Here is a 15519-nt window from a genome sequence, read left to right as displayed (position 1 = left end):
CAAAATAATATTGTATACTACTATGTGTAATCGCTTATAAAACCTCATTCTACTTAACTTTAGGAAATTAAATATGCAGAATGTTAAAGCAGACAATTTGAGAAATACCATAAGTAATATTTTCTCTGTAATATTATACCACCGTCTTAGGAATGCCTTTATGAGGTTGAATTGCTTAATGGATGACAGGTACATCTTTACATACGAAATGTAAGCAACTTATTTAGGGATAGGTGGGCAGTGTTTTAGTGGAGTTTAAATTAGGAAATTATAAAACTGTGTTAACATATTCATTTCATTTTAATAGGATTATTCAAGATAAAGTTGTAGCCATTTTCAACAAGGATTGATGATCAGAATTTTTCTTTTTAAAACATTTTCAAGTTAAAGATGAAAGGAAAACGCTGGAATTGTTTGAATTCTAACTGACAGGATAAAGAATATAGTATTTCACAGTTACTTGTAATGGAACCTCAGTAAAATTCATCACTTGTCATGCACCCAACTGGGAACATGGATGTTGGTTTTTCTCGTTCTGCTGTTCAAACACTGTCAAGAAGCCACTGCAAAAACATCAAACAAAAAATTTCTCAGTGGGAAGGAAGAACTAATGGTAAATCTAATCCAGATAAGTGCGATCCAAAGGACTTTGGAGTGAGATATAATAACTGTAATCAAGAGATTCTTCTTAAGAGAAATCCTGTTGCTGAGGGAAAGAGCAAAAAGCTGGATGTCACCAACTCTCAAAATGTTGATCAGGGTATTAATGAAGATGCCAAAAGCCACAATCGAAGTGAGGATGAAAGTGAGAAACGTGAATATGATGATACACACTTCTTTAAAAATGAATCAGGATCCAACTGGGTATGTTCTCGGGCCAAACAAACTGAAAGCTGGAAAGAAGTTTTGGATCCAGAGACTTCATTACCTCCAGGAAATTTCTATACCTCACAGATATTGTGGAAGAAAATAGAAGCAGTTCCCCCAGATAAAGTCTTAAATTTAGCTTTAGAACATTGTGACTCTTCAGTAAAAGAACTGAATTTCAGAGGTCTGGATAGGTCATATGGAGTAACGAAGAGCTTAGAAAACATTTACTCTGAACCTGAGGGACAAGAATGTGGACCTTCTATAAATCCTTTGCCAAAACCTCGTAGGACATTCAGATATTTATCTGAATCTGGTGATATGCCATATAAAGAAAGAAACTGTGACAGAAAATACTGTGAAAATAATTCTTGTACAGAGCCCTCTTTAGCCTCTTCTCAGGAACCTGAACCAAAGAACTATGGCAGAAAAATCAGAGGGAGATCTAAAAGGTATGTTTTTATTTGAAAGGTAATGATTTTTAAGTATTTTCCTTATAGAACTATTGAGCTTCTGTTTCCTTTTCAAACCAATTTCCATTTCCATGTGTGGGTTACACCTATAATTTGATTATACAGATGTTGATTAACCCAAGGGGAAAATACATACAAGCGAAACAGTAGGAGTATAGGTAATATCCAGGACAATTTACTGACATAAGTACTGTAGAAAAACTTCCATTTTATATCTTTAAAAATGTATAGGGGACTTCCCTGGCGGTCCAGTGATTAAGACTCCGCGCTTCCAATGCAAGGGATGTGGGTTCGATCCCTGGTTGGGGAACTAAGATACCACCTGTCATGCGGTGCGGCCAAAAAAGAAAAAAACAATGTATAGGGAAGCAAGTACATTCTTCTACTTCATTTAGGACATGCTGGCATTAGCCTCACTTTTTATTACAGAGTGAATTTAATAAAGTACCTAAAGAAGAACATGAATGTAATTGGCTAAAAGCCTCCAGTTTTCTCATGGTGCGTATAGGGCATCAGCCTAATTTATTATTCTTAGGTATCTGATAAAACACCTTTGTAATTTTGTACACTAAGTCCTTTTCTTATCAATTTGTGTCTATCATACCAATATAAAGAATACTAGAGTTTTACAAGATACAACTTTAAAATGTATCTCCTTTCTTAAGGAAATCCTTTGAATTTGAGGACATTCAGCACTTTCGAAATCAGAACTCACGGAAGATTCATGAAGAACTTAGAAGAAATTCTGGCTCAGCACTTTATTACACACAGTCTGAGGACAATATCTATGAGGATATCATATGTAGGTGTCCACAAACTTTGCAATTAAATTTAGTGAGTATGTAGTTGGTGGAGCCCTTAACTAGAGTATGTTATTTTCTTTTACAATCAAGCATGTCTTGCTCTAGATTTTCCTTTCTAATATTGAAACCTTTGTTGTATAAATTCCTTAATTCTCTAATGGATTTTACAACTAGTTTATTGGACTGTTCAGTTCAGAAGTAGATGTGTGTAGTATGGTATTTTGAGAATTCTTTGAGGTTGGTTGGACGCCTGAGTGGTTTGTGAGCTTAAAGTACCATTGATTTTGAGACCTACATCCCTACAGCAATGTAGAGTAGAAAGCTGAACATATTTAGTCAGTTTTTGCTTTCTTTTCCTTTTAAGTGTAGTCAGTGTGTTCCCATTTAATTATGTTCCTCTAAACTTTTTTTTTCATTATTTTTCAAGATCCCACCAAAGAAAATCCATATGAAGATATTCCAGTGCAGCCTTTGCCCATGTGGAGGTCTCTTTCAACATGGAAGCTACCACCCCCTAAAAGTGCTTTCAAAGCACACAAGGTATAACCAGAGAAATAAGAAAATACTAGAATCTTATTTATGATTCTACAAAAAGGTTAAAATGGTTTAACTAGGGCCAAAACTAAGAGGCACTGAGATGTTGGTTTATTGTTCTTTGTTTTATTTTGGGGGGAGCAGCACAAAACTTTTTTTTTTGGTTTTGGGGAGGGGTTTTTGTTTGTTTTTTTAGCGCTTGAGAAGACTTGAATACAAACACCTTTAGACAGACCATAAACCTTTTAGTTCACTATAGTTACCACAGCACTGTAATAGTCTCACATCAACCTGTGGCCTAAATTACCTGTCTGGTCCCTGCAAGCACTCACCAGCCCTGAAAGCAAAGGCTGCCTTGAGTTAATGAGGACTCTGAGCTATTGTTTTCTGGAAATTTGATTACACTGTTGTAGAAGAACTTGGATTAGAAACCCAAGAAACTTCTTTACAAACAGTGAAAAAGAAATTACAGTGTCCTCATTTTAGATGATTTTAAAGGAAAGATAAATATTTTGGGGGGATAGCTTTGACTTTGAGAACACAGGCATTACCTATATGATCTTACCTTAGCAGTACCTCTTCTGTTTTAGCTTCCTCCCAAACCTCAGTTACTTCACCGGAAGACTATGGAACCGAAGAACTCACAAGTTTATTTATGGTCAAAGCTCACAAAGGATACCACGTTGCCTGTCACTTTAACTGAATGGAAGCTTTTCCGAGCTGGAGAAGTTGCAATCAGGAAAAGGAAAAATCTTCCAAGGGTAAGAACTCCAGTACTTTGATTCTTCAACTCTTACTTCAGCATTTCCACAAATGCGAATAAATAAACTTTAGACTGAAATGAATAATAGGTTAGAACTGACCTACTGGAATTAGAAGATTTGGAAAGTAGCCTTAAGCTAAGTTTTTGCTCATGCAAGAAAAATGCATGAATGGCTTTTGCCAAGGTTTTTGTGTGTATGTGTGTATTTGGAAAATTGATTTTAGATGGAGGGCTTCACTCTAGTTACCTTAGTTCTCATTAAAATCAGCTGCTGGTGTGAAGGAAGCCCTAGAACCTCATGTAAAAGGACCTTCTAGTAAGCTGGCTTCAGTGTTGTTCTCACTTATTTGTATAACAGCCAAAGTTAATTCAGTTTTGTGCCTCAGTTTACAAATTTTCGGTAATGACAAAGTATATGCCAAAAATGTCCACTCAAAGGAAGGAAAAAAGAAATTTTACTATTACTTGGGAAAAGAAATTTTTGCCAATTATATTAAATAAATGACTTCTTTCTCAAGGGAGAAAAGGCAGTAAGTCTGTAAATCATCTCAATGAGAGCCACTGAACCAAAATAAAGAAATTTGGATTATTTGTAATATATATTTTTTAATAGAGACATTTAAGAAATTACATGAAAATATTTAAAAACTGTTTATGTTATTTTGTTCTGTAATTCAGAATGTTTTCAGGGTTACTATGCAGAAATAAAATCATTTAAATAGTATTCCTGTCTTTAATCCCATCTGAATTAGCTACATTCATTTAGCACATGATTTCTATACCTGATTTTAACATTGAACAAAAGTCATAGCTGTTTCTTGGTGTAGTAACTGCTGATTGGTTCCTTGGGAAATATTCTGTTCCACAGTTACTTTAATTCTTCTGATCCATTTCCTGCCCCTCCCTCTTTAATATGTGAAGTGTTAAAGACACAGAGTTTTTTTTAAAGCACTAAACTGATCTCTCTGGAAAAAAAAATCTTTAGGTGTTTATTCTCCTGTGTATGGTGAGGACTACTTAAAAATCAGAGGTTTAAAGAATTTCCAGGATGTATGTATATATAATGCATAACAATCACTTTCCTGTACACCAGGAACTAACACCGCATTGTAAATCAACTATACTTCCAAACAAAAAAAAGAATTGCTGGCACAACAAAGCAGCCTCCCACATGTTCCAGAAACAGCAGATCATGCGTTCACAGGGGCTAGAACACAAGCACATAAGGAATTGTATTTAAGATGTGGTTCTTGGAATAGCATTAACAAATATTTAGAAATTATGGATTGTGGAATTTAATGAGACCCAAGGATATTTGCAGTGCTTTTGATTTCATGCCTCAGTATTTTATGTACTGTGGATCCCTTGAGTACTCAAAGCCTGTTCTCTTTCTGATTATAGGTGAGATGATCCAACTTTTCCTGTTTGGATATTTTCCCAAAGGTTTTCTTGAGAAGTGGGGAAGAGAAAAATGGTGATGAATTCTTGATTGTCAGGCAGGAACAGACTGTTAGCATTTCTACCTGTGACCCTCCTTGGATTAAATCCTTTTAGGATGTTTCATTTGCAATACAAATTTTGGTTCTGGACTATCTTCGGGAACAACATTCCTTGAGGAAAGCAGTTTTCACTTATTTCCTCTTTGATGACTAGACCTATCTCTGGAAGGGAAACTGGTTTCATAGTTTGAAAGCAACTGATCTAGTCCATATGCCTCTTCCCTACCCTTCCTTTCTTTCTCTACTGTGGCAATCTGTGTGGGATTGTTTGCTAGAGTAGATTTCCTAATGTTTTATATTTTTTGTGTCAAGTGTGTACAGCAATATGGTTTTCATCATTTCTTAGGAAAACTATTCTACAGTATTTCCTATAACTAGAAGGTAATTATAGGCTCCTAGCTCATAATCAAAATTTAAATTTTATTACTTTATCTCATATTTCTAGAATAGATAGTTCCCTTTCCTTTATAACATTTGAGTATACTTTTAAGTATACTTTTCAAATACACATTAATAATTCTACTATTTTTGGTCCTTATGTATCCAACATACATGTTTACTCTCATACATCTTTCCTATAGCCCCTAGCAATACCTTTTTACGTTGGATTCTCTTATTTTTTTAATAATGCTAATATTTAGGAATATTGGTAACTTTTCACTTGAATTATAGCTATGAAAATCTTGAATAAACTCATCCAAAAATGTGGGAATAATCTGCATATTGGAAGCACATGTTTCTCACATGTTATTTTTCTTGCAGTGGACTGATTCACTGCTTATGGATTGCCAGGATTGCTAGAGAAACAAGGACAAAGGAAAAAACAAGAACATTTTTCTCAAGCAACTTTGTTGGTTATCATATTATATAATGTTCCTAACAACTGTAATTCTGGGCATTAAATATGTTAAATCAATATTGATAGTTAAGAAAAAGTTTGGAATTTTAAGAAAAATATACATAGAAAAACTAATCAGTTTCTCCTTTTAAAAGTGGCTGTTGATCAGCTTTAATTCTTTTCTCTTTTTTAAGCCCAGTCTGTCTGTCTGTCTCTTTTATACACACTTCCCAGAAGCAAAGAAAGAATTTTAATGAATAATGCATATTAAATGGAACATTGTTTTGTACTTGGGCATATTTGAGAATCTCCTATTTTTATGATATGTTTCCAAAATAAATTATAATATTAGTGCTCCCAGTAGCAAAGGAGTATTCCTTTTGACTAAAGCTTTCTAAGTGTGATTATCCTCTCTTTGCAAAAATTCCTGGGAGCAGACATAACTGTGCCTCACCCTGCCTTACAAGTGAGTAAATATCCCACTTCCTACTCTGGGCTCGCAAAAACTTGAGTCCATTGGTAAGGCTTGGTCAATATATGGAGTGCGGTAGCCAGATTTCCTGCATGTTGTGACATGGAATGACAAGCAATCTCTCTCTAAGAACCTGTGCTAAACTTCCTCTGGAAAGGAAATATCCTTTCCCACTTCTCTTACCCATGTTAAATGGAGTATGTATTAGAATAGCATATCAACTTACTAAAGATAATTTAGATTCAAAATTGAAAAATGTAAAGGTTTTTATTTATAAAATGGATCTTTCTCTGAACGAGAATCACTAATAAGTTAATATCAAGCTGCAAAACTTGTTGGTGTTTGTTTTAGCTTGTACTTTTCTGGTCTTTTTTCAGCTTGTATTGAAAATAGATGATATATTTGAATCTAAGAGAGGGAAGAAGAGGGTAAAGTTACACCCTTACACTGGAAAAGATGTACCTCCCTCTAAAGGTAAGAATTGTTCCAACTGTCCATAGCTGTTAGCATATGAGGGGCAAATCATTAAATAATTTAATGTTTGATGTGAATTATAATTTTTGGTTTACTTTCCTGTCTATCCCACTTAAACATAAAACTTCTTTAGGCTAAGGGATTATTTCTTGTTCTTCCTCAAATCCCTTTGTTTAGTTCTGTACCAAGTAATAACTATTGGATGAATAAGTAAATAAATTAAAAAATAGTTATAAACCAATGAGACTAATTTTCATGGACAGGTTGCATCCTTATTATGTAGTACTACTTTGATTTATAGTCTTTTGTCAGTATAGACTCTCTTAGTGGAGAAATGAAAATATTAAGTATATATATACTGAATGTGTGTGGTATTCAACCTATAGTCATCTAATAAGTTCAGTAGTTTTATTCTTCAGATGCCTAGATAAAACTTAGATTGTCTTAAGAAACTTTCAACATCTATAGTGAATTATTATTGTAGAATCTTCTTTACAACTTTAACTTGGTTGTCTGGCAAAGGATGTGTAGAGTTTAGCAATTTTTGTCTGTGAGATTCATAAGTGAGAAACAACAGCCAAGTCATACCAGAAAAGAATATTTCATATTTTTGCAGACTTCCAGAGACAGAAATTTCTTCATTTCCATTGAAAATCTCTTCTTCATTCTAACAATTACTATGTGAAAATAAACTTCCCCATTCAATAATTCAAGACTCTTTCTTCTTACTTTGTGATGATTAAAATCATCTCATCACCATTTTAAATGTGAGTTTTCATATTTTCAAAAGCAATTATTACAACATTTCAGCCTTCTCTTCTGTAGAAGAAATACTTCTGGTTATTGTTAATAATAATAGCTACCATTTACTGAATGAAGTAATAGTTTCTTTATGTACTTTATCTGGTGTATAACGTATGACCACACTGGGAGGTAGGGACTGTCCTAATTTTACAGAGGAAGAAGCTGAGCCAGAGGAGGAAGCATCAATTTGCATCAAGGAACATGATACCACAAAGTCTTATTCTTCTCTATTATGATTGTTTTTTTAAATAACGGCATGTAGCAAATATTATTGTTTTATAGATAAGGAAATAAATTGCAAATTTTGTGAAATATCAAGACACTGGAACCCGGACAAATTCTTAGAAAACATTATCATTGTCCCATATTAACAGCACTCTATTGATAACTGTATTCACCAGATATGCCACCCTAGGTAGATGATCACCGATCTCTTATTTTATTTGAATGCTTTATGGATTAGGAACATTTTAGTAAATTTGGCTCGAAGAAAAGTTTTTGAAGAGCCATATCCTTTTTTCCACTGTATCATTATTGAAAAGAAAAAATTCAAGAGCATAAACTGCCAACTTCTAACACATACACACACAAAAAGGAATAGTCCCTACAAATTTTTCTTTTGCATGGCTCAAAGGAAATATGCATTTACTCAGTCTCTGTGGCCAACTCCTTCAGTGGACCCGAGGAATTTCTCTCATGCCTGAGGATCTCCTGGCTCAGTAGTCAACAGTTCTCAGATTTTTGTTTACCTCCTTAAGCTTTTGTCTGTATATCAGCAATGCCTCATAGAACCAGATGATTATATTTACCTACTCTGCCAGTACATGCTAGGTTTTACCGAATCTGTTGCAACCTAAACAGTTCTTTAACTCTCAGTTATCAGGTATCACAAAATGATTTATTGTCCTTCTTCAAAATTATAATTTTGTGTGTTGAAGTCACATTTTAAAAAGGGACAACCTAGTACTTTTTTGATCCCTACAGATTCTCAACAGATTTTCCTATTGGCTTATAAACCCCTTAACCTTCATTCAGTGTCTTGGAATGCAGATCGTCAAAACCCATAGATGTGAATATGTTAAAGCCATTTAAATGATCTTTTGTAAGGTCTTTTCCAGGTAAATTACCTTTCCTCCCTTCCCTCTTTCTTTTTTTTTTGTCTTTCCAAACACTTCATGGGCTCCCAAGAGGTGCTTGGTGCTAAGGACACAAATAGGGCTCAGGAGCTCACAGTGTTTGTTCTTTCATACTGAACAATATTTTATAGCCCCAGTATACTTTTTGTCATTGTGGTTAGTTTGAAGTTATAAAACCTGTACAGTACACAATATTTAAATACCTGCTTTTTCTGTAACACGTCTTGTGTACCTTTCCCACATGTCTAATGAAGAGACAGTATTTTTTTTATGTTCTCTTCTTCCTTATTACAAAATTAAAATGAGCACAGCAAGAAATTACAATAATATAAAATAACATAAAACGGAAAGCCAAAGTTTCCCAAACCTCCTCCTACTAATCCCAGAAAATCTTATGCACATGCAAATATTTTTTCTCCCCAAATACTTTTATACTATTCAGACTTTGTATATCTTGCTGTTTTAAAAAATATATAATTAATATACTTTGGAGGTCTTTTGGTATCAACACATAGAGATCCACATAGCTGTACTGTATTTCTTGGTATAGATGTAAAAGAATTTTATTTAGCTGGTAGACATTTTGGCTGTTTCTAACATTTTATTTAACCTGTGGATAATTAAGTTTTATAAATAGGTAGATATATAGATATAGATTTTTTTCTTCAAACAGTGCTGTAATATATATTTTTTGTTTATATATTTTTTTGTATGTTGGTAAGAATACATCTGTAGAATAAGTTCCTAGCAGTGCACTTAATCAAAGAACACATACTTTAAAGAACACATAAATTAAAATTTTTATAACTGCTGACAAATTGTCTCACAAATAGATTTTAACAACTTAAAAAAAAAACAGCTTTGGGCTTCCCTGGTGGCGCAGTGGTTGAGAGTCCGCCTGCCGATGCAGGGGACACGGGTTCGTGGCCTGGTCCGGGAAGATCCCACATGCTGCGGAGCGGCTGGGCCCGTGAGCCATGGCCGCTGGGCCTGTGCGTCCAGAGCCTGTGCTCTGCAACAGGAGAGGCCACAACAGTGAGAGGTCCGCGTACCGTAAAAAAAAAAAAACAGCTTTATATTTCTATGAAGAGCTTTTGAAAATGGTTTTTTCCTCGTAATCTTCATTAATACTGTGTTTTATTAGAGCTTTTTATTTTTTGCCAGTATCATGGTTGAAAAGTGTATCTTACTTATTGTTTTAAGTTATTAAATTTATTTTATTAATTATGACTTTGGACAGTTATGTTTATCAATAGTTATCAATCTTTTTCTATAAATTGTCTTTTCCTACCCTTTTATTCATTTTTTTTGTTGTGCTGTGTTTTTACTTATTCATTTGTAACAGCTATTTAAATATTAAGAAACTTAGCCTTGCGTCTGCAGTGTGGATTTCAAATATTCTCCCAGTTTATTTACCTTTTGAATTTACTAATGATTTTTTATTAGATTAGAAATTTTACATTTTTATACAATCAAACTTCCATACATTTTTCATTTATGACTCCTAGTCCTTGTTTTTCCTGATATATTAAAACTTTTTCCCTTTCTTTATATTTTAAAATTTTGCTTTAACTTTTCAGACTTAATTTAGAAATTTTTCGTTCACCTGTTCACGATGTTTTGTTTTGTTTTTTGGTTGTTCTCTTTTTTTTTTTTTGTAAATTGACAATGTGCCTAGTATTGTACAGAACATTCCCTTCTAGAAACAGGCTAAAAGTATCTTAGCCTCAAGATACTTAAAATCCAATTGTGGAAAATAAGAGCAGTTCAAAGCCGTTTGAGTACTATAAGAATTCAGAGTAAAGTTCAGTTTAGTTTGGCATTAGAGGTGGCTTAGAGGCATCATAAAGGCATCATAAATATTACTTCATAAACTTATTTGGTAATCTTTCTTAGCCTCACATTTTCCTGTTAATCTAAATTCATAGTTTGTTCCATATTGAGATTTTTGTTTAGCCAGGTTGGTGTTTTACCTTTGATACCTTATTTGGGAATATAAAGACAATGATATGAAGGTAGAAATAAAATCTACTCTGATCAAGGCTTTCTAAAACTAGTCTGAACTGCTGTTAATTTCTAGAATTAGGGATGAGAGGGGAACTGAGGAGGGAGGTGGGTATGGGAAGAAGATGGAATGGAATAGTTTCTTCTCTGAGCCTTTTATTCTTTTTTGCACCTGTCCTGCCCTGATACAGCTAAGTGGTTTGGAGAAGGGCTCAGCATCCTTAATTATTCCTTACACCAAGTAAGTCCCCAGGTCTGTGGAGCTTTTACATTGTTTTTGTCCTCATGTTCTGCCTGTTCTTGTTGGACAGTACAAATGGAAACTCTTTCTTTTCAGGTGAAACCTGTGGGTATGAAAGTGATGCCGAGTATCTGCCAAAGAGTGAGTGAGTCAGTGGGGCTGCTCCCTTTCGCGTGATGATCCTGGTTGTAGGTGGAGTGGCACCTGCCTTTGTGATTAAGCATGTTTTTTCTACACGAAGTTTCACTTTGTCGGTGATTTCTTCATTATAAGAACCTGTTGAGATTTGGGGAACTAAACAGTACACTGTCAGATGTTTGACAGCATTAAAAATCTCCCATGGTAGAGTGAGGCAGACCAGTGTAGTTCTTAAGATGGAATGTTCTTCCATCTTAAGAGGGGAGCGGCAGAGCTGCACGTTCAGACATATGTGCAGCAGCCAAAACAGAGTATGTGAGTCATTCTCTGAGGCAAATACTTTGCATTAAATATCTGATTTTTTCATAGTCATTCGAGTATCTTAGATATCTCTGACATTGGGACAGGAAACACTGATCTGTTTCTTATTCATAGGTATTTATATTCTAAATTATTGTGCCGTTTACTTTCTGTTAGAATATAGAAGATGCTGTGCTTTTTCGGCTGTATTTGTTCAAGCAGTCATAGTGCTCTGTATCCTTCATCTAATGGATTTTCACAGCAAATTATTTAATTTCTGTTTAACTGAAGCATGGAAAAAATAGGAGACCTGAATTATCAAAGCTGAGTACAGGGCAGTTCCAGGTCTGATACTCTGATCTTATGATTAATAATCATGTGCTCCTACCAGTAGCCTAAATTGCTTCAGGTGTTTGATTCTGTAGGCTGACTGAAGGTGAAACTTAAGTCATCATCAGGTTCAGCTTGGATGTGTAAAGATGATTAATTTTGTTCTGTTGCTACTGAGAAACAGGCCCTAAATTTTTCTTGACTTGAACTGAGCCCTCTGGAGTTTGGAGTAAGGAAGGTTTGCCTAGAGCACTAAATGTACCGGATAATTTTGGAGAGGCACTCCAAAATTATTTTTTAAGTGTTCTTAATATTTTGATCTACCTTGTAACTTCTTTGGGGGCAGAATGCATCATATCTCAAAAGAAAAGCGAAACAGTTAGTGGATGAGTCTTTCCATCATTGGCTCAGAATGACACATAAGCAAATCTCTGGGATGCTTAGACTATTTCTTCTGCAAGTACTGCATGTCCCCTAGTGGAGACTACCCCAAATTATTCAGAATTTAGAGATAAATGAGAATAAAGGATAAATGGTACCCACTTTTCGGTGGCATTGCTCATACTGTTTACATAGTATGCTTCTATGAATTCTTTCTTTTGAGAAATAGTCTGCTAATGGATACCTTCTTACATGTCATTTTTCTCTCTTGCATTTAGCACCATTTATTGATAAGTATATGTCCATTATTAGTAATATATGCCAAGGAGAAAAGGGAAAAGAACATTTCTTTAATGTGAGGATAGTTTTTGTTTTAATTTGATCAAACTTGTCTCTTTAGGAACTTACCTTCTATAGGACTCAGTTCTTTTATCAGATCTTTTCCCCCACCTAAGATTTCATGGTCCCCCAAATGGCATCTTTTGTCAGGCCAGTGCTTTTACCTGACATTTTCTGTGTATCCTGGTGTCATGCCATGAAAGATGGGATGGCACAGAGTATGTGTTGGGACATACATAGGTATCAGTTGGGACACAGAACATCGGTCCCACTGCAGGGCCCCCAGGTGCTTGTGAGAATCTGCACTTGTCCTCCAAGTGTGTCATAGCCCTAACACGTATGTCTGGGTGGCAGACATTGGTTAGTCAACATTCATTAGCAACGACTGAGTGAAGATTAGTCCTGCGTGGGTCGTGACCTCTGGATGCTAGAGGGAAGATAGGGCTATAAAGGAAAACAAGACTCCGTAATCTCATCGCAGGTCGCTACAAGCGCATAGCGCAACTGCAGCAACCTTCCAAGAGGAATCCTCACTACCAGACCTTAGAGCGGGATCTAATTGAATTACAGGAGCAGCAGCTGTTTGAACTTTTTGTGGTGGTGTCTCTACAGAAGAAGCCATCAGAAATAAGCTACATTCCCCAGGTCATACAACAATTCCCTAGCAAGGTAAGTGCATGGAGGCTATGAGGCATCCAGGAACGTTTCTGTGTCTCTGTGTATTTATTCCTTTTCTTCTTGTTTACTGTTGTCTCAGTTAGCTTTTACTAATACTGTACTTCTTGTAGGATCCGGTGCACTCTAATGATACCTTGTGTCAGGCATGAGCTGCAACCAAGGGGGGATTAAAGCTCATTATTCAAGTTGGGCTTTTATCTTTTGCTCTGCTATTTACTAAGTGACCTTTAGCAAGTTACAGAGCCTCAGTTTTCTCATCCTTAATGAGGGGAGTGATAAATGTGGCAGAGTAGGGTAGCAGTTCAGAGCATGGACTGGGAGCCAACTATCTGCATTTGCCACTTATTAGCTCTGTGACTTGGACCAGTTAAACTGCTCTGTGCCTCATTTTCTTCATTGGTCAAAGGGGGATAATCTTCATAGTGTCTACCCCCGTGGAGTTGTGGTGAGGATTAAATGAGCTAATTATAATTAATATAAGGCACTTAGAACAGTGTCTAGCATACAGTAAGCACTATGTAATGTTATTCCCTATTAGTGAGGATTTAATGAGATAATGTATGTAACGTGCTTAATCCAGTTCCTTGCACATAGTAACACTTGATAAATGGTAACTGTTATTAACGGTATTATTTCATTTACTCTACCTTTTTCACAAAATAATTCATTCATTTATTTAATCAATATTTCATAAATGCCTACTATTTGCCAAGATTAGGTGCTGGGAATACAACTGAAATAGATCTTCTTGGTCCCTGCCCTCACAGAGCTTACAACATAGACCCCAAATGTGGCTCTGAGCTTGATATACAAAGAGCATGATCATTACATCAGGGCTTAACAAACTGATGGCCTCTGAGCATATTTAGCCCACAGATATGTTTTTTGGGTTTGCACAGTAATAAAATAATAAAAAGTTTTGTTGTCAATTTTTTGTTTAAAGGTCATATTTCACATAAAAATCTGTATTTCTGCTTTCTCCTGAGAAACTAGAAAGACTGCCAACATTCAGCCTACATTCCTAAATGGCATGGATTGGCTGAAGCTGAGTAAGGAGCAGGACTGACTTCATGGGCATGTGACCAGTGCAGTCACACAAGGCCCCTCACTTACAAGGGCCCTGCACCCTGCTCCGCAGTCACCGTTGAAGTTCTTAATAATTTTATTTTTATTTTATTTTATTTTTTACGGTACGCAGGCCTCTCACTGTTGTGGCCTCTCCCGTTGAGGAGCACAGGCTCCGGACGCGCAGGCTCAGCGGCCATGGCTCACGGGCCCAGCCGCTCCGCGGCATGTGGGATCTTCCCGGACCGGGGCACGAACCCATGTCCCCTGCATCGGCAGGCGGACTCTCAACCACTGCGCCACCTGGGAAGCCCCAATAATTTTATATTTGAATCTGTGTTTTGTAAGTGAGAAGTGAGATCTGATGAGCCAGTGGGGCACGTGCCAAGGTCTTAAAGCCTTGGCTCAGGTATGCTGTCACCTCTCCAGGATGGGTTCTCCAGTTGTCCTCACTCCTACCCCTTGGTTCCCCAGGCCCCGTCTGGCTTCCCCCTTTCAATCCTCACTCAGTGACTGCTGCCACCCTCTGCACGGGCATGGAGGGGGTCAGCATCAGGCAAGCATTAACGCCGAAGTGTCTTAAGCAACACATGGTAGATCCTTCCCTACCCTGGGCATTGCTCCTGTGTTCAGTGGGTGGCCTGGGGGGGGCAAGCCTTTTCGCCACCCCCAATCCAAGTACTAAGCACGTCCCCATGTGGAGGCTACAACCCCTTGAGGGTCGCCTAGCTGCTGCGGGTTGGAGTAGTGGGCCCATGGGAAGGGAAGTCCTTGGCTCAACTTTCCCACCCCTAGTCAGGACGCAGAGTTTCAGTCCTGCAGCTGGCCCGAGGGGAAACCCAGCAGCTGGTGGGCCACTTGGGCACCAGATTGCAGGCCAGGGTCCCTGGGCACCTGTGAGAGTCTGCACTTGTCCCCAGGATCCTCGTGCCTGAGGGAGCATGCCATTAAGCAGAAAATCAAAAACCCCATTGCAGTCTGAGAAAGAAACCACAGAAGAAAGTAACAAGTTTTATATTTCATTTTACATTTATTTTGGTCCTGCTTTTTGAACAAGGGACTCACAGTTTTTCATCTTGCACTGTGCTCTGCAAATTATGTAGCTGGCCTTGGGAAGGAGCGATCCCTTTAAACAGGGACATTTACTCACACTCCAGCTTACTACTTGGACCACTTCTCTCATTATCTGCTCAGGAACTTTAGGACTTTGGGTTTAAACCCTGAGTTGCATGTTTCACTAGAAAAGCTAGTGAAGGGCTTCCCTGGTGGTGCAGCGGTTAAGAATCCACCTACCAATGCAAGGGACACAGGTTCGAGCCCTGGTCCTGGAAGATCCCACATGCCGCGGAGCAACTAAGCCCGTGCGCCACAACTACTGAG

General features: G+C 36.9%; 1 protein-coding gene across 2 annotated transcripts in view; it reads left to right on the top strand.

The window, feature by feature from the left end:
* DENND2C (DENN domain containing 2C) overlaps window positions 1–15519 on the top strand; it is a 93205-nt gene that overhangs the window by 55336 nt on the left and 22350 nt on the right. For both annotated transcript variants that reach the window (XM_032610574.1, XM_032610584.1), the window contains exons 2-8: window positions 308–1319; window positions 2006–2142; window positions 2571–2683; window positions 3268–3438; window positions 6627–6723; window positions 11005–11049; window positions 12878–13065. In XM_032610574.1, the coding sequence (XP_032466465.1) occupies window positions 496–1319; window positions 2006–2142; window positions 2571–2683; window positions 3268–3438; window positions 6627–6723; window positions 11005–11049; window positions 12878–13065 (1575 nt within the window). In that variant the 5' untranslated portion in view covers window positions 308–495. The remainder of the gene's footprint in view (window positions 1–307; window positions 1320–2005; window positions 2143–2570; window positions 2684–3267; window positions 3439–6626; window positions 6724–11004; window positions 11050–12877; window positions 13066–15519) is intronic.

Source organism: Phocoena sinus, chromosome 1, assembly GCF_008692025.1.
Source record: "Phocoena sinus isolate mPhoSin1 chromosome 1, mPhoSin1.pri, whole genome shotgun sequence".
NCBI lineage: Eukaryota > Metazoa > Chordata > Mammalia > Artiodactyla > Phocoenidae > Phocoena > Phocoena sinus.
This window is presented reverse-complemented; position numbering and strand designations above follow the sequence as displayed.